This window comes from Pinus tabuliformis, chromosome 8 (assembly GCF_031772625.1).
Source record: "Pinus tabuliformis cultivar Carrire ecotype Pingquan chromosome 8, CPIR1, whole genome shotgun sequence".
NCBI lineage: Eukaryota > Viridiplantae > Streptophyta > Pinopsida > Pinales > Pinaceae > Pinus > Pinus tabuliformis.
The window spans coordinates 208,053,855-208,080,205 of record NC_142294.1 but is presented as its reverse complement, the minus strand read 5'-3'; the positions used below and the strand labels follow the sequence as shown (position 1 = coordinate 208,080,205).

The following is a 26,351-nucleotide window of genomic DNA, read 5'->3' as shown; positions in this document are numbered from 1 at the left end:
TTAGTTTTGCTTGACTTGCATCCTCACACTTGTACAAAAATGCTAAAAGATATAGTAAGTGCTCTTGCAAACCAAGAGCTGATTTAGCACGCAGAATAAGATCATCTAATGTTACTTCTAATTTATAATATTTTTTCACACATTATTTTATAAAAACTTCAAAATTAAACATTTTTAAATTTTCAAGATTTATGGGACTGCAATCTTTTTTAATATTTTTTGTTTATAAAAAAATAATGATCTTTGCTCTTTTCACCGTGTTAAAAAAATAATGCCATGTTTTCACTATATCAAAAAAATAAAAAATAATACCATATTTTCACGAGATTAAAAAATAATAGGATGAGAAATATGGTACTGGAATCCTTTGGATCTGTGCATGTTGGGTAAGGAGGTAGGGGAACCTGGGTTTAGGGTTTTTTTGATTTCTTCTGAGCTGGGAACTGCAAATGACATTTAACACTGGCAAGCCCAAAGACTCGACCAGATCACAAAAATGAGAAAGTGTGCGAGAGTTTCTGGATCCGGCGCAGTGAATGCCCTAAAAAACACTTGTTTACGCAGCAATAGTATTTACATGCTCCACCCATCTTCAATAGCATGTTCACAGGAGTTGTTATGCTCAAATGTATCATGCAAAAATGATGATGTGTTCAAATCAGAAGTAAAGCAAAAGCCTGCCATTGCAAAATCACCAACAAGAGAGAACGTGATCCAAGAACTGTTAAAAAGACAGAATGAAGCTAAAATCGCCCTTAACTACTTCTATTGGGTTGAGCGTGCAATGGGTTTTGCGCACAGTATTGAATCCTATTGTGTTATTATCCATATTCTTGTTAGGGCTAAGAGATTTGCCAAGGCTCGGTCTCTGCTGGAATTTGTTATCGCCGCCGAGGGAAATCCTGGAGCCCTGGTGGTTTTTGATAACGTAATGAAGACTTATAAATTGTGTAATTCTGTTGATGATGTGTTTGATTTATTGCTAATAACTTATGGAAGCTCTGGATTGGTTAGAGATGGTGTTCAGAGCTTTAGGCAGATGGTTATCCATGGAATTGTGACCGGCACCTTTTCCAGGAATGTGCTTTTGAATGCTCTTGCGAGGTCTGAGTGGATGTCATTGACTGGTGAGATTTACAGAGAGATGAAGGACAAAGGGATGGCCTTGGATTGCTATAGTTATAATATAATGATTTTTTGTTGTTTCAAGGATGGAAAACCTGGAGATGCTGCGGTGGTTTTTGATGAGATGCTGGCTGATGGTTATGTGCCTGATGTTGTCTGTTATGGGACCTTGATTCATGGGTTCTGCAGGGCAGGGGATATGCAAAAGGCACGTGGGTTGTTGAATGAAATGGCGAATTTGGGCCTCGTTCCAAATGATATCATTTACACTTCACTCATAGACGGGTATGTAAAACAGGGCAATGTAAGGGAGGCTCTGAGGCTGAGAGATGATATGGCGCGCAATGGTGTCTCAATGAATGTGGTGAGTTATACTAGTCTTATACACGGTCTCTGCACTGAGGGGAATTTAGAGGATGCTATGGAGATAGTGTCGGAGATGGTTGATAATGGAATTCAGCCTAATGAGGTCACTTATACGGTTCTCATACGGGGATGGTTTAGAAAAGGAAATACAAAAGAGGCCTTGGGTTTGTACGGGGAAATGCTGAAGAGAGGTCTCGTTCCAAATGCTTATACGGTCAATGCGGTGATAGAGGGGCTTTGGAATGAAGGTATGCTCGCGGAAGCAAAAAAAATTGTTTCGGAAGCAGTGCAGAAGGGTTTAGCCAATGTGTTTACTTATAATATTCTCATGTCTGGTCATTGCAAGGATGGCAAGGTAAATGAAGCTTGCAACCTATGGGATGATATGGTTAGCAGGGGAGTGAAGCCAAATGTTGTTTCGTACAATAATTTAATCTATGGATACTGCAACAATGGAGATATAGACGCCGCGTCTGCGCTTTTCACGAAAATGGTTGAACAAGGCATTCAGCCCAATGTTTACACCTACACAAACATCATTGATGGGCTTTTTAAAAGAGGAAATGTGGACAGGGCTTTTGAGCTGCACAATGAAATGGTTAAGAGGGGCATTATGGCCACTATTTTTACATACAACACGCTCATAGATGGGCTTTGCAAGTACGGCCGAACACAGGAGGCAGTCAATCTATTCAATGAGTTTTTAGACAAGGGCTTTGCTCCTATGTGCATGACATATAACAGTTTGATTTTTGGATATTGCAAAGGAGGCGACTTTGTATCAGCCTTGAAACTTTACAAACAAATGATGGAAATAAATATTTCACCCAATGTTGTTACATATACTATTTTGATTGATGCATACTGTAAGCAAGGCTGCACTGATATAGCTTTGAAGCTGTATCATGAAATGAATAACAAGGGTCTTTTAGCAGATGCTGTTGTCTATGGTAGTCTTATTGGTGGATTATGCAGGGCAAGGAATTTACAATCTGCAAAGGAGATTTTTAAAGAAATGATTGCAAATGGTGTTGCTCCTAATACAATAATTTACAATAACTTGATTGGTGGTTATAGGGATGAAGGCAATATGCAAGCAGCTTTTGCGTTGCACGCCGAAATGAATGAAAAAGGGGTTTCATCAAACGTTGTGACATACACTACTCTTATCGATGGGCTGTGGAAAGAGGGCAACGCTGATCAGGCTTTTGATCTATATGAAAAGATGTTAGCCAAGGGTCTTGTGCCTGACATTGTCACATATGGTGTGCTTGTCAATGGATTTTGCAAGGCAGGGAAATTGGAAGAGGCCAACCAGTTCCTAAGTATAATGCTTGAAAAGGGTTTAGATCCTAATGTCGTGATCTATAATACCCTGATTGGTGGACACTTCAGGGAGGGCAATTTGCAAGAAGCATTTAGACTCCACGCTGAAATGATTGACAAGGGTCTGATGCCTGATGATGTGACTTACCACACTCTAGTTGATGGTAATGTGGAGAAAAGCAATTCACAAGCAAGAGTTTAGCATGCTGCATCGTCAAACAGTGGAGTTGTTTAAGTCTCCCTGATTCTTCCATTACAATAGACTGGCCAAAGATATGAATGGCGTTTCTACTGCCTTCACTAAGCTGTCAAATTATGGTTCGCTATGATTGATTTGGTAAGGTATGACCATATCTGAATATTCCTTCAACTACATCTCTTTATGTTTTAGTTTTTAATAAATAGTCCATTTTTTATGCATTTTATGATTATGCATTTGCATTACCCATGGAGGACATGATTAGCTTCTGCTTCTCTCTTTGGTTTCCAGCAGAGACACTTCAGATGTTTTATCGTTTAGGGAAGTTTACATAGTTCAGTAATTTGTTTCGAGAGTTGCCATACATCTTTATCTGCATAAATGATACCTCTGTCAACGAGTGCTTTCGACATTCTGTCTGAAAGCAGTGTGCCTTGCTTACTTGGCTACCATGCTATCTGTTCGAGCAAATTGTTTTCGTCTTTTTATTTTTTTAATCTATTTTTTCTCTCTTTCTGAATGTTAGAAACTTTAGATCAAAGACTGCCTTCACCAGCCTTCCGTAAATTGGGATATCTGCCAACCAATCAGTCTCCAGATCATGGATTCTTATGGTAAATTCCTGGGGGTACTCGTGCCCTAGTGCTTTGCAGCCAGGCTCCCTTGGTCCCGGACCTCCTCTAGATGACATCATCAGACCACGCGTTTACCCTTTCACAGTGGCAGAGGACTTGGTTGGAGAGCTTACTTCTTTGCCCCCTCACGTGACCTCATCATGTATGTCCGGCATGCCTTGACCTGTCACCTAATCTCTATTTTGTACTGTATATTTTCTTGTAGTTTTTACACAGTTTCTATGTACCTTGTACCTCTTCCTTTAGCTAGCTGCTTAGATCTGCTTTTTATAGAGCTGCCTTTGCATTCCCACTTTGTATCTACACTAGATATACATTTCTTAATCCCCTTGACCTATGTTTGCAGTTCTTTGTCTCATATTAATAAAATTTATCTTGTATTATCCAGTGTTGAAAATATCGGTATCGGCAAAATATCGGCGAGGGTCCAGGGAACATCTTATCGGCAATATCGGCGAATATCGGCAAGCATAAAAAATGCATAATATTTTCATTTTTTTTTTCAGATTTTTAAACATATAAAGCAATAACAACATGAACTAAACACATTGGCACATAAATATAAAGAAAGCACTGATATATATGATGTCAAATAGAAATGATACATCAAACTTCAAAGGTGATACCAAATCTTGTTGATCCCTGATAATTGTCCAATAAAGGGCTCAAACAAAATAACATCACATATCCTGCTGATCCTTGATAATTGTCCAATCAAGGACTCAAACAAAATAACATCACATATATAAAACTTTAAAAGTATCTCATCATCATGAGTTATAAACTTATATGTAGCAAAACAAATAAAACTAGCAGCTATTTATCTGAGACCAGTGGCCTCTCCCTAGCAGCTTTCTTTCTGTCTTGTTCAACAATTGCTTCAAGAGCTTTTTGTATAACCTCCGCACTAGAAACCCTACAAGACATTACATCTGCATCATATGCAGGGAGTCTAGCCAGATGGTATTTCAATCGCGTAACCCTTCCTGACATCTTGGTCCCACACAATTTACATGATATATATGCCCGATTTGCCCCACCAAGAGCCTCCCCATACTCCCAAAATGGGTCCAAGGCTTTTGGCATATTTGACATTTGTAGTGAACTAATTCAAACCTAGGGCACAAAAAAAACAAAAAATTGGCATTAAACCCCCAACGCAAAAAAGAAGAAGTAATAACCACTTCATTTAAAAAAATTACTACATTATTTGCATTTTGCAATGTGAATGAAAAATGGCAATAAGAGGGTGCATAAGAAAGTTGAAAAAAAAATGAAGCTTGCTGTCCAAATATGGAGAAAACCCTTGCATTGGCTCATGGGCATGAGAATCATAGCAAATGGTGAAAAAACAAAGAAACAAAATGTTGGTAGGCAAAGAGGCAAGCAAGCATAACTCTAAATCTATGAAAAAATCATTAACATAGGGGTTTTTAAGAACATACCTGTTAATGGAAGAAATGAAGTTTGTCTCACTGTTCTTCAATCTTTGATTCATAAAAAAATCTTAGTTCATGGTGATAATCGTTGTTTGATCCTCAATCCCTCCTTGAAAACCACCACAAAACTCTTCCCCTTCCTTCTACAACACTCAGAAACAAAAATGAAGAAAAAAACGATTTTCCCTTTTTCTAGCCACGACATAACATGCCCGGCAATATCTTCTATCGTCTCGCAATATTTTGCCGAGATATCGGTGATATCTCGGAAATATCGCGATATTTTCGAGAGCCAAAATATCGCGATATTTTCTTGACAATGTTTCGGCTCGCCGAAAATATCGCGATATTTTTCATTATCGGCGATATCTCGCCAATATTATCATCACTGGTATTATCTATCTTACATGTTGTGCAAGCATGAAGGAGCAAATGTGAGTTTGAATAGTTATTTATTGAAATTGTCTTGCAATATTTACGTGCAGCCTTCACAAGGGCCTGCTACGTTTCAATGTCAGTTTCCTAGTTCTTTCTGAAGATAATGATTGTTTGTCTCAAAAAAGGCCTACGGAAAACTTGTAAGATTTGTTATAATATTGCTGCCGTTGTTGTCTAATCATTTCAAGATAATTAAGTGGGCCTTGATAATTTTCAGTTATACATTTTCCCATTGTTTAGAACAGTTGGAGTTCTGGGCAAGACACCAAATAAAAACTGTAAATATTCAGCCGCAAGTGTTGGATTCTACTTGTGTATTACTTATTATCGTAGGGCAAAAGTTGGTGCACTAATGATCTGTTAGGCCCCTATACTATTAGTGTAACCCCTTATTGTTATTAGTACAACCCCCTTATTATATTGTTGTACCCATGTAGTCCCCATAGAAGCCCACTATTGTTATTATTGTGCCCTAACATTATTATTGTTATGTCGGCTCTGATTATATTATGACCCCTTAGACTCCTATATATAGAAATGGGGTCTTGTCATTTGTATCATCTAAGAATTGTTCATTTGTGTAATGTAAAATGAGGTTGCCCCCTCGAAGAGGCTTATTTCTAAGGCATTGATCTATCTTTTTATGAGTTGATTCCATAGCATTTGGAATCAGAGCTGTGGATTCTAGGGTTTCGCTGCTCTAAACAGGTCATCATGGGATTTTCGCTATAACTATTTCGCTATGAAGTTTCAAAAGCTGAGAAAAACCCATTTGAGACAAAATCAGTCTGAACCTTGGCTCCGAATTTCAGATCCTGTCTCGCTATATTTTCGGAGATATAGTCTGAGGAAGTTAGGGTTTTTGCAGACCCCCGAATTACATTCCAAATAGGTGACCTGGGGAAAATCGTCATAACTTTCTCTTTGAGCATCGGATTGAAATTTCGTAAGAAGTTACAAAAAGAGGACGGACTGTAGTTTCTTGTGTACATTTTTTAGATCCAAAGGTCGAAACAGTGACACGTGTCACGTCGTACAAGTTCGCTCTACTGAACTAGTCTATAATCAGGTCACCATGGGAGATTTGGCATAACTCTTCCTTGGAGAATCCAATTTGGATCAGATTGGTGGCATTGGAAAGAGGACGCAAAGGGCTACTGTAGGTCGCGATTTCAAAACTGGAAGAGCCGAAATTACAGAGTTATAATCATTTTAATATCGAGCTCCTAAAATCAAGAAAAGGCGATATGAGGAAGTTTGATGGCAAGGATCCGGTAAATTGGATACTTCAGATGGAGCAATATTTTGATCTACATGGTATACCACTGTTACAAAAGGTATGTATTGCATCTTCATATTTAGAACCGGATCAATTTTTATGGTATAAAGTCAATTTTCACGGAAGAAATGATAGCACATTATGAGGATACAAAGAGAAACACCTTCTTTAGAGCAACACCACAACAATTGGAAAGAGTAAAAGGGCTTTGTTACATAGTAAAAAGTAAAATTATGGCAACAAGGAAGTCTACCCCTCACAACTGTAAAGATGGAAGTGTTGTTTCTCCTAGCCTTCCACAACCTACAAGGGTTACACCACAACAATTGGAAGAAAAAAGAGAAAAAAGGGCTTTGTTACAATTGTGATAGCAAATGCACTAAAGGTCATAGGTGTGCTGAGAAGAAATTATTTTTCATAGAGTATGAAGAGGAGGAAGAAAAAGATCAAGAAACATCAAAAGAAAAGAATATACGCCAAGACCCAACCCCAAAGAAAGAAGAAATGAATCAAACCATATCTTGTAAAGCATTGGCAAGAATTACTACTCCTCAAACTCTCAAGATAGAAGGACATATCAAGAAGAAAAAGGTGCAAGAAGTGAAAGATCACATCGAGAAAGAAGAAATGAATCCAACCATATCCTGTAATTCATTGGTCGGAGTTACCACTCCTCAAACTATCAAGATAGAAGGACATATCAAGAAGAAAAATGTTCAAGAAGTGAAAGATCACATCGAGCATCAATAAATGAATCCAACCATATCTTGTAAAGGATTGGAAGAAATTACCACTCCTCAAACTCTAAAGATAGAAGGACATATCAAGAAGAAAAAGGTTCAAGCAGTGAAAGATCACATCGAGCATCAACAACAAGTTCTCCAACTTTTAAAGGATAACGCCACTTTGGTGCAAAATCGAATGAAACAACAAGTAGATCAACATCATAGTGAAAAATGTTTTGATGTAGGTGATTGGGTATTTTTACTGCTACATCTCAAGCAAGCTATTTATGAGAAGGAAATGTTGGCAATACTACATGCACTTAAGAAATGGCGACCTTACCGAATGGGAAGACACTTCAAGGTAAAAATGGATCATGATAGTTTTATATACTTTTTAGAACAACTATTATCTTTAGAAGAACAGAAAAAATGTGTCACAAATATGTTGGGTTATGACTTTGACATCATCTATAGTAAATGGAAGCAAAATTTTGTTGCAGATGCACTTTCAAGAAAGGATGAGGATGTGGAAGCATTGTTTTGTGCTATTTCTATTATCCAAGGGATGAATGGAAGAAGGACGAAGAAGTATGGCCACTTATTCAAAAGTTGCAAAAGATCCCAATTCAAACAATATTGCCAGAAATTGAAGAGGAAGGAAAAATGATATTGGAACCTGGAGCAGTCACAGAAACAAGAACCCGACAGGTACGAAATCGATCAATTTCAGAGTATCTCATCAAGTGGAAGAACTTACCCGCTGAAGATTCCACATGGGAGGACAAGAATTTTATACAAAAGCATCAAAAACTACTCAAGCGTTGAGGACAACACTTTCTGAAGGAGAGGGGCATGTTAGGCCCCTATACTACGAGTGTAACCCTTTGTTGTTATTAATACAACCCCCTTATTATATTGATGTACCCATGTAGTGCCTATATTGTTACTATTGTGCCCCATAGAAACCCACTATTGTTATTATTGTGCCCTTACATTATTATTGTTATGTCGGCTCTAATTATATTATGACCCCTTAGACTCCTATATATAGAAAGGAGGTCTTTTCATTTGTATCATCCAAGAATTGTTCATTTGTGTAATGTAAAGGAGGTTGCCCCCTCGAAGGGGCTGAATTCTAAGGCGTTCAACTATCTTTTCTATCTTTTTGTGAGCTGGTTTCATAACATGATCTTACACGTTTTCTCCTTGGAGGACTTGTGAAAGCTAACTCCTGTAGAAAAGGATATTGTTGCCAGTGCCACAGATCTTTACGCATGCATCCTTAAATTGTAGTTCGAATAGGGAAATGCGTAAATAAGGAAAACAATTTAGTTATACATTGACCAAGGAAGCATATAACTGATTGAAAATTGAATTCAAACACACAAGTAGCAACACAGGATTTACGTGGTAAAACCTTTACAGGGTGTCAAGGAAACATCCACGGGGCAAGGGATTGGAATCTCTATTCAATCAATAATGATTCTCCATTATTACATTTTCTTGGGCATTCACTAGTTTTATACGAGCCTCCTCCGTTACATAACTGCTATTTCGGTATAAAACTAACTAGTAGTAACTAATACAATTATTACTTATATTTACATAATTCGTTGTCAAACTTCCAACAAACTCCACCTTGACAACAATTTTCCTAATCCCTTGCCCATGCCCATTCATCATCTTTTCTGCAAGCCAAGAGAAGCTAAACACCATCGCAACTGCTCTACTGTAACTGGCTTTGTGAATATGTCTGCACAATTCTCTCGCGTATGGACCTTTTTAAGAGCTACTTTTCCGCCATCGATCACATGTCTGAGAAAATGATACCTTACATCAATGTGCTTGGTTCTGCTGTGATAAGCAGGATTCGTAGCCAAGTGAATAGCACTTTGACTGTTACAAAGTACATTCACTTTCTCCTGTGTCCGTCCAGTCTCATCAAGCAGACCCTTTAACCAGATTGCTTCTTTACTGGCATCTGAAGCAGCTATATATTTTGCTTCGGTAGTGGACAATGCAATTGTTTCTTGAAGCTTTGACATCAAACTAATTGCTCCACCTGCAAGAGTAAAGACATAACCTGTAGTAGATCTTCTTTTGTCCAAATCACCTGCATAATCAGCATCTACATATCCGCAAACTGATCCTTCACTACCACTAAAGATGATGCAATGGTCACTTGTGCCTCTTAGGTATCGAAGCATCCATTTCACTGCTCGCCTATGTTCTTCACCTGGATTTGCCATGAACCTGTTGACAACTCCAACTGCATGTGAAATGTCAGGTCTTGTAGATACCATCTCATACATTAAGTTGCCTACAGCATTTGCATATGGTACATGAGACATATACTGCTTTTCTTCATCAATTCTAGGACTCAAAACCGAAGAAAGCTTAAAATGGGAAGCTAATGGAACATTAACAGGTTTCACATTGTTCATACAGAACTTTTCAAGTACTTTCTCCACATACTTCTGTTGTGATAACCAAAGCTTACCATTTTTCCTGTCTCTATGTATCTCCATGCCTAAGATATGTTTTGCTGCTCCAAGATCCTTCATATCAAACGTCCTAGAGAGCTGAGCCTTTAACCTGTTGATCTCTTCCATGCTTTTGCTTGCAATAAGCATATCGTCAACATACAAAGCTAAGATAATGAATATGCCATTGAAACTTTTGAAGTATACACAATGATCATACTCGCTTCTTATAAAGTTCTGGCTCACCATGAAGGAATCAAACTTCTTGTACCATTGTCTGGGAGATTGCCTCAGACCATACAATGATTTCCTGAGCTTGCAAACTAATCTTCTACTGCGACCTTGTACAAAACCTTCTGGCTGTTCCATATATATCTCTTCATCCAAATCACCATGTAGAAAAGCTGTTTTAACATCTAACTGTTCTAACTCAAGATTAAGTAATGCAGTTAGTTCCAACACAGTATGGACAGAAACAAGTTTTACAATTGGAGAAAAAATTCTCATGAAAGTCTATACCTTCAACCTGAGAATACCCTTTTGCTACCAGTGTCGCCTTATACCTTTCGATACTTCCATCAACTTTCCGCTTCAGTTTGAAGACCCACTTGCATCCAACAACACTTCTCCCTTCAGGAAGTTCTACAAGATCCCAGGTATTGTTCTTGTTTAAGGAATCCATTTCTTCTTTCATAGCCGTTTTCCATTTTTTGCTGTCTGTATCATCTACTACTTCCTGATAACAAGAAGGTTCCCCATCTTTAGTAATCAAAGCAAAAGATGAAGCAGAATCTTCATAACTTTTGGGAGTTTTTCTTTCCCTTGTAGACCTTTTTAGAGTGAATGGTTGCTGAACTGGTTCAGAAACTTGAACTGGTTCAGAAGCTTCAACGACTTCCTTTGTATCTTCAACACCTTTTTCTCTAGAAGTCTCTCCTTCCTCTTGACTGTCACCGAAAGGTCTAGCCTCCAACTGAACTCGTTGGTTTGGCGATACCTGTTCCTGTTCAGTTCTTTCAACATTTGATTTTAAAAGAGAAGATTCATCAAATGTTACATCTCTACTAATGACTATCTTTCGCAATGTAGGATCCCACAACCTGTATCCTTTCACTGCATAGTCATACCCAACAAAGACATAACATTTCGATTTTGGATCTAATTTTGAACGTTGATTTTTAGGAATAAGAGAATAAGCATCACAGCCAAATATCCTCAAATGTGAATAATCACAAGACTGACCTGTCCAAACTTCTTCAGGAATTTTACAATTAGTTGCTACTGAAGGTGATCTGTTAACTAAATAACAAGCAGTAGACACTGCTTCTGCCCACAACTCCTTTTGCAAGTTAGCATTGCTGATCATGCTTTTGGCTCTTTCCATAAGAGTCCGATTCATACGTTCAGCAACACCGTTTTGTTGAGGAGTATAAACAACAGTTTTGTGTCTAATAATTCCCTCATCCTTACAGTATTGTTTAAATTCAATTAAAGTGAACTCACCACCATTGTCTGTTCTTAAACATTTAATAGATTTGCCCGTTCTTTTCTCTACCATTGCTGTAAATTGTTTAAAGACATTGAATACATCAACTTTCCTTTTTAGCATATAGATCCAAACTTTACGGGAGAAATCATCAATAAAAGTTAAAAAATATAGAGCACCTCCATATGATACAACAGGAGACGGTCCCCATAGATCAGAATGAATATAGTCTAAAATATCTTTACTATTATGATTTCCAGTTTTAAATCTCTGTTTACACTGTTTTCCATACACACAATGTTTCCGGGCGATGATTTAGTGAACAGACTGCCCTGGAAACGATATTGAACTTGTATCTCAATCTGCTGCCTTGATTAATCAGAAATGTCACGTGAAGAAGAAGGATATTCGAAAGTTTTTGGATGGTATATATGTGAGTGAGAGAGCCACTTTTCGCCTTCATTTTTAAAGATGCGAAGTAGTGCATTTGCTTAGGGTAGCGAACTGAGCTTTATTTCAGGGTTTTGCTAATCTAAACACATAAAATTCATGTGTTTTTTTGTGTTTGAGATGATATCATTATCGTTGGCATATACTTTAAAGTTTTTTGGTATATACGTTGAAGACTTTTGGACATGTAAAATGTGTACTCTTAACTCTGTTTAACACATGGAATTGTATTGAGCCCCTTATTTTTGGTATGCTGACTGCATGGTATTGGCGTCCATATGGGTATATAAGGAAGAGATTTGAAATCTTTTGAGAATGCCCTTTTGAGTACAATTTTACTGTATATTGGCAGAAGTATTTTTCTATCAGCAAAAATATTTTTTTTACAGAATGCATTCAATCATATCCATGGTGGGAATAGTTCTCACTGGCAAGGAGAACTATCCTGAATGGTCCCGGATGATAAAACACACCCTCATTTTCAATGAGTTGTGGAAAGGAGTGTGTGTCGGAGACGAAGACAATGAACCAGTACAACCTACCTCAGACAAAGAGCTCGTCATTTGGGAAAACAAGAACAACAAAGCTTATGCATTAATCGCAGTATCTGTAAATGAAGAGGTGAGTTGCCATATTTCGTCATATTCAACTGCCTTTGAAGCCTTACAAAAGATGAAAGAACTCTATGACTCACATTCTGCACTTGAAGTTGTTCAACTCATGATTAAACTCTTCACTCTTGAACTGCAAAATAATGATCCTCTTGCTCTTGCATATGAAGTAAAGTCTATAATGCATGATATCAAATCCACTAATGTTGAATTGGATATTCCTCTTATCGCTTTTCTCAAGGCACTTTATCCTACTTACTCCAATTATCTTGAGTCATTGCAAGCAAATGGAAATCTCAAAGATATAACCTTTGACTCTCTTGTGAAAAAGTTTGCTGAAAGAGAGAAAGCTTTTGGAAAGAAGACAGCCCCTGAATTTTCTGAAGAGGCTGTGTGCCTTACTCATAAAGAAAAACATCCTGCTCAAGATTCTACAAGAGGAAGAGGTGGTCGAAGAGGAAGAGGAAGATATTTCAGAGGCAGGGGGGGCAGACATTCTCAAGGAGAAAAGGCAGATTTGCACTGCATACGTTGCAAAAGAAATGGATCACATGATGCCTCTACATGCAAGCTACCATGGGACAAAATTGAGCAGAAAAGAAACCAACAAAAAGGTAAAACTAATGATACAGACAAAGGTAAAGCACCTGAATCCGCTCACTATGTTGTGGCACAATGTAACATTGGAGTAAATGAAGATTTATTTAATGCTTCACTTGCTTCTTGGAAAAATGATTGGTTGCTTGATTCAGGAGAAACTTGCCACATGACTCATAGAAAAGATTTTTTTGAAGATTTCACTGACAATGTTGATGGAGCAGTATACTTTGCAGACCAATAAAAAATCAAGCCATCAGGGCTTGGCACAATCAGGCTTAAACTGCCTGGTCTTCCAGACTTTCTTCTGCATCATGTTCTATATCTCCCACAGCTCGAGAAACTTGCTGTCCTTGGTCCACATCCGCCAGCAAGGTCACTCCATTCGTATGTTTGATGGCAAGCTTGAGGTAAGAAAAGCATCTGACCACTCACTTGTCATGAGGGGAATAGAAGAAGAAAGGCTTCTCAAGCTGCAAGGAACCTCTGCTCATACACAGCATTTCTCATACAATTCTCATCATGAAGAAGGTACACTTCTATCAAGTTTATTATGGCATGCTAGATTTGGACATTTGAACTATGACAATCTCCGCTTGTTGAAAAAAAATGGTGTTGCTGGTTTGCCTACAATTCCTAGGAAACTTTAGCAATGTGATGCTTGCATTCTAGGAAAGCATAGCAAACAGTGTTTTCATGATTCACATTCAAGAGCACATAGAAAACTTGAACTCATTCATTCAGATTTATGTGGTCCAATGCCTGTTCCTTCTGCAAATAGAAATAAATATATTATGACATTTATTGATGACTACACCAGAATGTGTTGGGTTTATTTCTTGAAGAACAAATCTGATGCTTTTCAAACATTCAAGAATTTTCATAAATGGATTGAAAATGATGCACAATCTCATATTGGGTCTATTCGCATTGATAATGGAAAAGAATACACATCAATGAATTTGAAAACTATCTTCGCCAACATGGGATCAAACATCAAACACTGTGCCTTATAATCCCCAACAGAATGGTGTAGCTAAAAGAATGAATAGGACAATCTTAAATATGGTACGATCCATGCTTTTCTTCAAAAATGTAAAAATAATGTTTTGGGCTGATGCTGTTCTATGTGCTGCATATATAAAGAATAGATGTCCATCTAATGCTATAAGAAACAAGACCCCATATGAAATGTGGTATGGATATGTTCCTTCGGTAAAGCATCTCAGGGTCTTTGGTTCCACCTGTTATGCCTTTGATACCAAAGGTAAATAAAAACAAACTTGGGGTTAGAAGTCGTAAGTGTATCTTTCTGGGGTATTCAAACACCTCCAAAGCATACTGCCTCTATGATGAAGTAAATAAGAAGTTTGTTGTATCTAGAGATGTAATTTTTCTTGAATCATCCAAAACTGACAATGTTGTTGAGCGGCAACTAGATCGCTTGGATAGATTCACAAAAGCAAAATCATTTCAAGAATTTGATAATCAGATTCCACATCTTGAAGGGGGGATTCCTATACTAAATCAACATGTGGAATCTTCTTCTGAAGAACACTCTCCCCCGCATGAAACTCCAACAACGGATGATGCTTTAAGTGATGTGATTGATAGAATTGGGAGACTCAATCTTGATTCAGTACCAACTCAATCAACGGAGCAGCCTGGACCATCTGAAAAAGGTCCCCCAAAGTGGCTGACAAAGACACTTGAAAGTGTTCATCCTGATGAAGTTGGAAAGACAAGAACTAGAAATTCGAACCAGCAAAATGGAGGTGATGTGGATGACTCTAATTCACCTGTTGATATGGATGTTTCTTATGATTGTGAATTGAACTTGTCTACAGATTTTGAACCAACTTCCTTCAAAGAAGCTGCTTCTCATGATGAATGGAAAGAAGCAATGCAAAAGGAGTATGATGCCCTCATAAAGAACGACACTTGGAAGCTGGTTGATCCTCCATTAGGAACCAAACCAATTGGCTGCAAGTGGGTCTACAAGAACAAGTATAAAGCTAATGGCTCACTTGACAAGCACAAAGCTAGGCTTGTGGCAAAAGGTTTTGCACAGAAGGAAGGGGTCGATTATGAGGAGACTTTTGCCCCCACAGCAAAATGGGCTACCATCCGAACACTCTTTGCACTAGCAGCTCAGAACGGTTGGAAAGTCCACCAAATGGATGTAAAAACTGCTTTCTTAAATGGAGATCTAAAAGAGAATGTTTCCCAGCCTGAAGGATTTGCTGTGAAAGGACATGAACATAAAGCATGCAAACTGGTGAAGTCCTTGTATGGCCTCAAACAAGCATCGCGAGTCTGGTATGAAAAACTAACTGAGCATCTTCTGAAACTCAATTTCAAACATTATGATCTTGATGATGCAACTTTATTTGTCAAGAAAGTTGGCAAAACAGTTGTATATCTTGTGGTATATGTAGATGATCTTTTGATGACAGGGAACAATGAAAGCTACATTGCATCCATAAAGAAGGAATTGGGGAAAAGTTTTGAAATGACTGATTTGGGCTATGTTCATTATTATCTTGGCATTGAAGTAACTCAACATCCGAAGTCCATATTTCTGTCTCAAAAGAAATACATTGGAGATCTATTGAACAGGTTTGGCATGACAGCGTGCAATCCTCTTACTACTCCAATGGAACAAAACTTAAAGCTCACATCTATTGAAGGAAAAGAATTTGAGGATGCAACAAAGTATAGACAGCGTGTAGGAAGTCTCAACTACCTAACTACTACCAGATCAGACATTTCGTTCGCTGTTGGAATCCTCTCTAGGTTTATGCAAAAGTCTTGTGAGGGACATTGGTCTGTTGCAAAAAGAGTTATAAGGTACTTGAAGGGAACTCAAGACTTTGGAATCAAGTATACACAGGTGGACGACTTCAGCTTGATTGGATCCTTTGATTCAAACTTCGATGGAGACAAAGAAACTGGGGTATCAACTTCAGGATATGCTATGAATCTTGAATCAGGAGCTGTCTCTTGGAGATCACACAAACAATCAGTTCCAGTAGATTCCACAACAGAAGCAGAATACGTGGCAGTAGCTGAAGCAACAAAAGAAATTGTGTGGCTCAGGAAAATTCTTGAAGATTTGCAGGTAAAACAAGTACAATCAACTCCACTCATGATTGACAATACCTTTGCAATAAAGTTGGCCAAGAACCCAAAGTTCCATGATCGAACGAAGCACATCAATACTAAATATCATCTAATTCGACATCATGTTGAGGCCAAAACAATCCATCTCCGTCATTGTTCCACAAATGAGCAAATTGCAGACATCTTCACCAAAGCGCTTGGAAGAGAAAAGCTTGAATGATTCAGAATGATGCTTGGACTCACCAACATCCCTTCAGATTAAGGGGGAGAATGTTGACATCTAATCTTTGTGATTGGGTGAATTTATGTAAATAGATAAATAAGAAATGTGAGCAGTCATCGGGAGATGAACTGAACAGTCTCTCCCTCATGTATATAATGAAGACCTACCTGATGGAATAGAACACACGAATCATTTTTGCCTTATGGAGTTATTGCCTGGCCTGACATTTACGTTTCATCAGTATCTAAAGACCTTTCTCGCTCATGTGACCCAATCGCTGATGCCATAGACGAGTACCTACTTCTTCCTTTTCTAATGCAACCGTTGCTTCACTGACCTAAGTACTTCCTTTTAACTTGTAAAGATTTCCGACCTTTTCTACTTTCATAACCACTAGAGCTCCTTTAAAGACTTTCAGCACACCATTCTGACCTGTAAACTTATAACCATCTGAATCCAAAACTCCCAAAGAAATCAAATTTTTCTTCAAATCAGGTACATGTCTAACACTAGTTAATGTTCTAACTGTGTTATCATACATCTTAATCTTGATATTTCCCATCCCAACAGTCTGACATGACACATTATTACCCATAAACACATAACTACCATTTACATTTTCATACGAAGTAAACCAATTTCTGTGTGGACACATGTGATGAGAAGCACCAGAGTCTAACAACCAACTTTCTAAACCCTGAGAGACATTACATTTAGGTGAAGTTTCATCTATCATACATAATTCTTCAGCAGATAAAACTTCGTCTATCATACCTGAATCAACCTAATTCGCTTCCCTCTTCGGGTTATCGGATTCTTTTCGTTTCCAACAGTATTTCTTCAAGTGTCCAATTTTATTGTAGTGCCAAAATTTTGCCTTACACTTCTTTATCTTCGATTTAGATCTAGAAGACCCCCTTGGTTTTTCTCCTCTTTCCTTTGAGCGTCCTCTAGCTACCATGGCTTCTGATGCAGCTGTTTCAGCACTGGATTTCCTTCGTACTTCTTCAGACAAGAGAGCTCCCACGACTGATTCAAACTTCAAAGAATCAGCATTGCTCAAGCTGATTGAAGTTACGAAGTGATCCCATGATTTGGGCAGAGAACACAGCAAGGTTATGGCTTTATCTTCTTCCTGAATTTTAACTTCCATATCTGTTAATTGGCATATAAGTGTATTACAAACATTCAAATGTTCTGCAACTTATGAACCTTCTTTCATTCGAAGATTGTACAGTTGTCTTTTCAGATAATTTCTATTGGTTAACGACTTTGTCATATAGAGTTTTTCCAATTTTTCCCATAATCCTTAAGCTGTGCTCTTTTCAACAATGTTGAAGAGAACCTCATCCGCCAGGCGTAACTTGATGGTACTGAGAGCTCGAGCATGCAAGTCCACCTAGTCCGAATTAATCATGGTTGCAGGTTTCTTCGTTGCCCCATCCAATGCTTTGTGCAACCCTTGTTGCACAAGAAAATCCCTAACTTTCAGTTTCCAAAGAGCAAAATTGCTATTGCCGGTGAATTTCTCCACCTCAAATTTTGCATTCGACATCTTGGCCATTTTTTTTCTCCTAGGGTTTCAATCTTTCAACTTTATTTTTGGTTTAAAACTTTGGTTTCCCTTCAAAAAAAAAAAAACTGAGCCCCCCTTTTTAAATAAACAAATTCCTTTCTACAATTCCGAGCCTTTGTTTTTTTTAGTCTGTTTATTAAAAAAAAACTTATTTCAGTGTTTTTTTTTCCTTGATTCTGTTAGAGAAACCCTTCAACAGATTTTACTGAAAAATAAAACTTGTTCTTCTTTCCTTAATGAAACCCTGCTCTTCATCAATTTTGACAATTTTCTAAAAGAAATTTCCACTGGTTTTTGAGCCCAAACCAAATATTCTGGGTAAACAAAATTGTCTTCAACAAAGATTATTTTTTAAAAAATTACTCGCATCTTCCACACAGGTTCCTTCACGCGCAGATCTGGCAGCGCTTCTGGCCGCAACTGTGGAAGCAAACATGCCAAGGGTTTGGCAGCGTCCACATAAGTTTCTTCCTCACAGACAGATGGCTCAGGACACAGAGATTTCGGTCGTCATGCAGAGGTGTCAGGTCACTTTTATTTTAACATGTAGCAATGGTCCACGCTCAGCCACGCAGCGTCCTCTCTTTCATGCAGGCGGCAAACACAGTGTCTCTTGCACGCAGAGGCAGAGGTATTCAATGCAGGCCTAGCGCCACGCATTGACAGCTCTGGCACGCTCCACGCTCAGCCAGAGCTGTCAATGCGTGGTGCCTGTGTGGCTGAGCGTGGAGCGTGCTAGCGCTGTCAATGCGTGGCTCTGGTCCTGCGTTGAATACCTCTGCCTCTGCGTGCAAGAGACACTGTGTTTGCTGCCTGCATGAAAGAGAGGAAGCTGCGTGGCTGAGCGTGGACCATTGCTGCATGTTAAAATAAAAGTGACCTGAGACCTCTGCATGACGACTGAAATCTCTGCGTCCTGAGCCATCTGTCTGTGAGGAAGAAACCTGTGTGGACGCTGCCAAACCCTCGGCGTGTTTGCTGCCATAGTTGCGGCTAGAGGTGCTGCCAGATCTGCGCGTGAAGGAACCTGTGTGGAATATCTGGGTAATATTTTTAAAAATAATATTTGTTGAAGACAATTTTGTTTACCTAGAATATTTGGTTTAAGTTTGACAACGAATTATGTAAATATAAGTAATAATTGTATTAGTTACTACTAGTTAGTTTTATATTGAAACAACAGTGATGTAACGGAGGAGGCTCGTATAAAACTAGTGAATGCCCGAGAAAATGTAATAATGGAGAATCATTATTGATTGAATAGAGATTCCAATCCCTTGCCCCGTGGATGTTTCTTTGACACCCTGTCAAGGTTTTACCACGTAAATCCTGTGTTGCTACTTGTGTGTTTGAATTTAGTTTTCAATTAGTTATAAGCTTTCTTGGTCAATGTATAACTAAATTGTTTTCCTTCTTTACTCATTTCCCTATTCGAACTACAAATGGTATTAGAGCGTGAATCTGCCAAACTTCCAACAAAAATTAACTTGGATATATATATATATATACACACAGCTGTGGTTGATATTTTCATCATCAAAAATGAAGGAAAAATTTAATTGGTTTTGTGCTGTCCAAGTCGGCTCAGTTTGACAGGTCAGCCCCATCTCATGAAGGTGTTTGACCCTTGGTCAAAACCCCTCCAATTGTACATTTATATTTCTCTCCATTTTATCATCACATCACACTCAATTCGGATCTGTTCTACAAGGATTCTGTTAACATGTGCAAAGGAGGAAGATGACCATTTTGACCAAGTGAAGCTGACTTTCTCTTCTCTGCATTGACCAATGTTGACTTTCATTCTTCTACTGTGGTTTGACCAAATCTCTCTCTGGTTGAAGGCCGACTATACCTTGAATCATTGAACAGCTGTTGACCGAATCTATGAAGATGTTTCTGGGCATTGACTGTGCTTTGACCACAGGTCAAAATCAGAGAGTTGATCAAATTTGTCTGAGGAATTACAGGACTGAATTTCGGCCCTTTGACCAACTACCGTAGGCTGAAATTTGGAGCCTTGACCAGCCTTGACCAGTGAGCAGAATGTTGATTCTCTCTCTCCTTTGACTTGATTTGACTGGGCATTGAATATGGTCAATGGTATGATATTTTTGACTGGAAGAATCAGATGTACAAATTGATTGTATTGAACAATTTCCCATAAGGAAGGATTACTGGATTTTCTTCCTTGTGGGGTTTTGTGCCAAGAAAATTTTGGTGTCTCTTGTTTTATTGTCTCATTGTGACCTCTATTGCTCTATTGTGCTTAATGGTTGAAATTTTCTTATGTTTAACCGCTTGATGATTTGAATGCTCTAAGAAATCAAAGATGTATCATTGGAAGTAGTTATTTGGAAGATTTTTTTTAATAGTTTATCCTTCTACTAGAAAATCAACATGGAATCAGAGCTAAGGTGAAGAGAAGAACTTTGAGATCACAATTTGACTGATCATCTATTCAAGATCAGCTTTAAAGAAGAGGTCATTCTTGTTGTCAGGTTTGCCTCTAGGGCTTAATCCCGTCTCTGATTTAAAGAAGGCCTCAAAATCTATTTAGTCTCAGTTTGAAGGAAGAGAAGGACCTGTCTAAGGCCAAATCCCTCAGCCTCAAAGATCTAAGGCCGAAAAATACCTCAGTACAAAAATTCTCAGGAAGACTGATAGTGAAGGATCCTGTGCATAAAGGAAGAGACTAATTCTTTATTGTTTTGTGAAGAGTCTGATCGTAAGCTATCTATGTTTTATACTTGAAACTATGCCTGAATCCTATGATGAGAAATCTCTGGTTGTATCTTATAGGGATAATGTCAAGTATTATAAGGATTGTTGAATTGAAGGTCTAAGATAATACTCCTGTTTTGGAGGAAAACCCCTTGTTGAAATTCTTAAGGATGTTTTCTCTTTGACAAGCTCTTAATGTGGAGATTAATACGCCTTTAAAAAAATTGTCAAAGTGAAATATGAACCTTTAAATTATGACAAGAGAATTGGATCAAGTATTCAGAAGTTGTGATGCACTGAAGAGGCTGAAAGAACATCAGGAGATCCGAGAATCTCACACTGTGATCTAGAATGAAAAAGAAGCTTGATTTATGGCTTGATCTGTCATCAAATTGTATGCCATATTCCTATGGATAATTTGTGCTTTAAAGAGGATCCACTGAGCAAATTTTGTGCGAAGGAAGAGGCCTATTAAGCTTCTGAGTCAACCCTCTATAAAAGGCTGAAGTTCACTTAAGCTCTGTGAACTTGTGAAGTCCGGAACATGTCATCTACTATGGAGGGCACTGTACTTGAGTCAAGTTTGAAAAGGAGTAACATTCTGAAGTACTGTAGATCTGTTCTATGACTAATATAAAGCCTGATCCTCAAGGAGACCATCAAAGTTTGCAAAAATGAGAGGTATGTATCATTATCTTCTTCGTTCAAAGTTTTTTTTTGATAGCCTTCTCAAAGAAGGTCAAATATAAAGAAAGAACTAATCTCAGTAGTCCCTGAAGGATGAAAAGACATTATTTGCAACTTGTAAGCCACCCTTGTATTATGTGAGTAACAATGAATCAGAAGTGTATGGATTAGAATGATTATGGGTCTGTAACATTGTTTCTGATGCCCTGTATCAGTCTTGAAGGAATTAGCTATGAATACCTTCTTCTTCAAGATGTAATGAGATGCACAAGAGATGAGAAGCTTGAAAGTCAGCACACTTTAAGATGTTGCCAAAGGCAGATTGTTGAAGCAGATTGCTAAGCAGTAACATTTGTTGACATGAACCATAAGTTATTACCTTGTTGAAACGAGGTAGTCAGTCATGGGACTGTGAGGAATCTTTAAGGACAACTGTAAGTACTGAAGATGCCCCTCCACTTTACTGAATAATCTTTGATATTGCTGATGTGTGGCATTAAAGGAGAAAAGACATTGGCTCACAGCAATATAGCCACATGTAAAAATATGTGACCTTACTCATATATCAAAAGATTCAAGTGTGATGATGTTGTTCAGAAGCTAGATGTATCTCTGCATTACATATTTAGAAGAATGGTATCTATTTCATAAACTATGGTTGCTCAGTTTTGAAAGATGAAAGAAAGGTATCACTATCTCTATTCATAACTTTGAAGAAAGCCTGCCTACAGTGGAAAAGAGGTTGAGTTCATCTTCAAGGATGAAGATCAAAGCTCTTACAGATCTGATATTTCCCTATCATTACTAAAGATCTATGATTGATGCCATGTATGATTTAAGGACTTGGGTACTGAGATCTTCCTTGATGAAATCCATTGCTACAATAATTTGAAGAAGCCGAATTACCTGGTTTGATGTGACCAAGGATGATTGAATGATGGACAATAATGGATTTTATCTCATAAAGAATCTAGGGTTTTGACATTTGAATATGAAATTGAATATCAAAGATTTGAAGACCCTTCAAGCAACCAGATTTGGATAAGAAAGACCTAGGGTTTATAACCCTAGGGTTGGACATTTCAGTTGAGAGAAGAAACCCTAGCTCTTGCAAGGAAGGAATGACATGATGATGATGATGTGGACAAGGTTGATATACAAGTTGGATACAATAAGGCTTAGATCATGAGGGAACTGACATATTCTCAAAAGGTAAGTATTTTATATCTCTCTTTCTTGATCATTACTATTGTTGTTATTTTTATTATTAGTCTCTTGTCTTTGTATATCTTGCTTGGTTGTATTTGTTCTTCCTTGGGTTCCTAGTAAGGATTGCAGGCACATGATAAACACTGCCATGGCTGTGGCAGTAGATGAAAATAATGGAAGAACAAAGTAAAACTTGTGACAAGAAGACTCATATTGAGAGATATTGTATTGGATGAGCTTTGGACTCAAAGGGAGCAGTCAAATCAATTGGATTGAAGCGTGTTTTGATCTATGTTGAAAAGTAGTCAGTTGTGACTTCCAAGATGAAGATGGCTAGAAGATCACAATGAAGGATTACCCCAGTAAGAGGGAGAAGACTATGAAGTCAAGCACCTCATGCATGGTACTCTCACATTAATGGCTATTTGGTTCTACAAAGAGCGATGTTGATCTGTTGTTGAAGATGAGCCCGTGATTTTGATTTGATTTTGATTTTTGACTAGGGTTGAGGATCTCTTTGTCCAAGGGAGATGATTTTTGAATTTGAATTTGATGAAATCTTTGTTAAGATCCTTTAGAAAATTTGGCATAATGGACTGCAAGTCCTTGGACACTCACATATTGACAAGATTGAAGAAGTTGTGAGACTCTGACTTGGTTGATTGATCCTATTATGTATCGTAAATTGATTGGCTTATTGAACTATTTGGTTAACACCAGACCTAATATCTACTATGCTGTGAACACGTTGATCCAATTCTTGGTTGAGCCTCTACATGTGCATATGGTTGGAGCAAAACATATATTGAGAAATCTATGTGGCACCATTGATTATGGATATGTTTCTAATATAGAAATGCAATTGGATGGTTTTACAATTTTTGATTGGGCTAGATGCACTGAAGATAGAAAGAGCACTTATGGTTTATGCTGTAGCATGGGTTTTGCTATGATATCATGAACTAGTAAGAAACAAACCTCTGTTGCTCTTAGTACGACTGAAGTTGAGTATATAGTTGCTTGTTCAACCTATTGTGAAGCAGTATGGTTTGTTTGATTAGCTGTTGGATTTGACTGTGATATATTGTGACAATCAAAGCTGTGTGAAGCTTTTTGAGAATTTGGTTTTTCATGACAGGTTGAAGCACATTGAGATCAAGTATCACCATATTAGGGATCTTGTCCAAAGAAGAGTTGTGAGATTCGTATACATTTTTATTGTTAAGCACGTTGCCAATGTTCTGACAAAGGCACTATCCTGAATGAAGTTTGCTTGCTTTTGTGAGAAGCATAGAGTCGCTGAGAACTCCTCTTGGAAAGAGAGAGCATTGATTGTATAACATCATGAGAATGGCAGTCTTCCTTGGGCTTGGCTGAGAAACCATGATTTATGGTTAGGGAGGTTGGTTCTGAGGCTTGGAGTGCTCCCTTAGGTCATTGTGTTTGACTGAGAGACCAACAGGGTTGGTCGGGGACACTGGTTTTGAGTTCTCTCCAATAGGTCATTATGTTTGACTGAGAGACTATATAGTTGGGGAGTTTGATATTGAGATAGGGATTCCTCCCTTGGGTCATGGACTTAGAGACCTTGTTTATGGTCGGGGAGATGAACCCTGTGTACTCTCTTAGGTCATTGGGTTTGACTGGGAGACCATTAGTATGGTTGAAGAGTTTGATCTTGATTATTCTCTTGGGTCATTGTGTTTGACCGAGAAACCATTCCATATGGTTGGAGAGCTTGACCTCATGAATGATATAGATTGATTCGATGGATAGTTGGGCTCTGACCTTGATGCCATTGGTTTTGGCTTGTGGGATGAGCTTGATGCTATCAATCTTTCCTTATGATGAAATTTGTACATTTGTTGAAGTCAATGAAAAGTAACTCCCTAGCTAAGAGGGAGTGTTGAGAAATTGTAGCTGCGATCGGTATTTTCATCATAAAAAATGAAGGAAAATTTTCATTGGTTTTCTGCTAGCCCAGTTTGACAGGTCGAGCCCACCTCATGAAGGGGTTTGATTCTTGATCAAAATCCTCCAATTGTATGCCTATATATTGACAAAAGGTTCTCCTCATTTGATCATCACTTCACACTCAATTCAAACCTGTTCTACAAGGATTTTGTTCACATGTGCAAAGGAGGAAGATGACTGTTTTGACCAAGTGAAGTTGACTTTCTGCTCTATGCGTTGACTAGCATTGACTTTTATTCTTCTGCTCTAGTTTGACCAAATTTTTGTTTGTGATTAAACGCTGAATATACCTTGAATCATTGACCAACTATTGATTGAATCTATGAAGATGTTTCTAGGTGTTGACTGTGCTTTGACAACACGTCAAAATGAGAGAATTGACCGAAATTGTCTGAGGAATTACAGGACCAAATTTTGGCCCTTTGACTAGCTACTGCAAGCTAAAATTCGGCCCTTTGACTAGCCTTGACCAGTGACCAGAATGTTGACTCTCTCACTCCTTTGACTTGATTTCACTGGGCATTGAATGTGGTCAATAATATGATATTTTTGACTGGAAGAATTAGATGTACAAATTGATTTAATTGAACAATTTTTCATAAGTAAGGATTACTAGGTTTTCCCCCTTTTGGGGTTTTGTCCCAAGAAAATTTTGGTGTCTCTTGTTTCATTATCTCATTGTGATCTCTACTGATCTATTGTGCTTAATGGTTGAGATTTTCTTATGTGCAATTTCTTGATGATTTGGATTATTGGAAGGAGTTATTTGGAAGTAAATTGTTCTAGTCTATCCCAATGTTATCTGCCTTCATGTATCCTTTCAAAGGAGGAGATCCTTTCTTTTGATCATGCTCTCAAGGTAGAGCATTCATCCATGATATTTGCAACCATATGACATGACTCAATTAAATATATGCATATATACCTCATCTCTTCCGTTAGGTCATCTAGACTTCCTTCAACAACTTCCTTGATTGAAAGAACTTCAATCACCTTGACCTGCTTCGCTTCTTATGACATCATACCTCCATCCCATGAATGCCATAAAAGGTGGAATTATTGGCGAGACACTTGCTTCTTCCAGTAGGTGAACCTTTCAATGAAGATTCCAACAAAGGATCTTGAACATCCTTATCCAACAAATGCTCTTCTTGAATGATGTATGATGAGTTTACACTAGATCACTTTCTTCTTCTCATAAGTAATACTTATGCTTCTAATGAGGTTACCAAGAGCTACATCCTTCTATAGGTGACTGCCATAGACTTATATTTCAGCTATCTTTCATGCTTCTCTATGATGATGTCACGAGTTCTTGCTTTCAATTATATGCTTCTATGATGCCATGATACGTCCTATCATGCTTCTTAGTGATTCCTACCATGATAACTATACAACATAAAACTTGAAAAGAACTAGGTGAGGAAGACTATCTCAATCATAGTAGAGATCTTTTACTTCCTCTTTCTTGGATTTCTTCTTTTCAGCTTCCTCCACTTCTTCAGTGATATGGACTTCTTCTCTTCCTCTTTTGTTGTTGCCCTTCTTGAGCCTAGGATAATCTCTCTTGTAGTGCCCATATTCTTGACATCCATAACATTGAACCTTTGCCATGTTCTTGTTTCTTTTCTGAGGACCAACTTCCCTTTTCTCGTTTCCATAGCAGCATATGCTTG

The 26,351-nt window shown here is 38.0% G+C and overlaps 1 protein-coding gene across 3 annotated transcripts in view; it reads left to right on the top strand.

Moving 5' to 3' along the window:
• Positions 1-352: 352 nt before the first annotated feature.
• The window catches only part of LOC149234869 (uncharacterized), an 83,316-nt gene continuing 57,317 nt past the window's right edge, over positions 353-26,351 (top strand). For 2 of the 3 annotated variants that reach the window (XM_089371980.1, XM_089371978.1), the window contains exon 1: positions 353-3,159. In XM_089371980.1, the coding sequence (XP_089228106.1) occupies positions 497-3,019 (2,523 nt within the window). In that variant the 5' untranslated portion in view covers positions 353-496 and the 3' untranslated portion in view covers positions 3,020-3,159. The remainder of the gene's footprint in view (positions 3,160-26,351) is intronic. The other variant, XM_089371979.1, reaches the window with a different exon arrangement.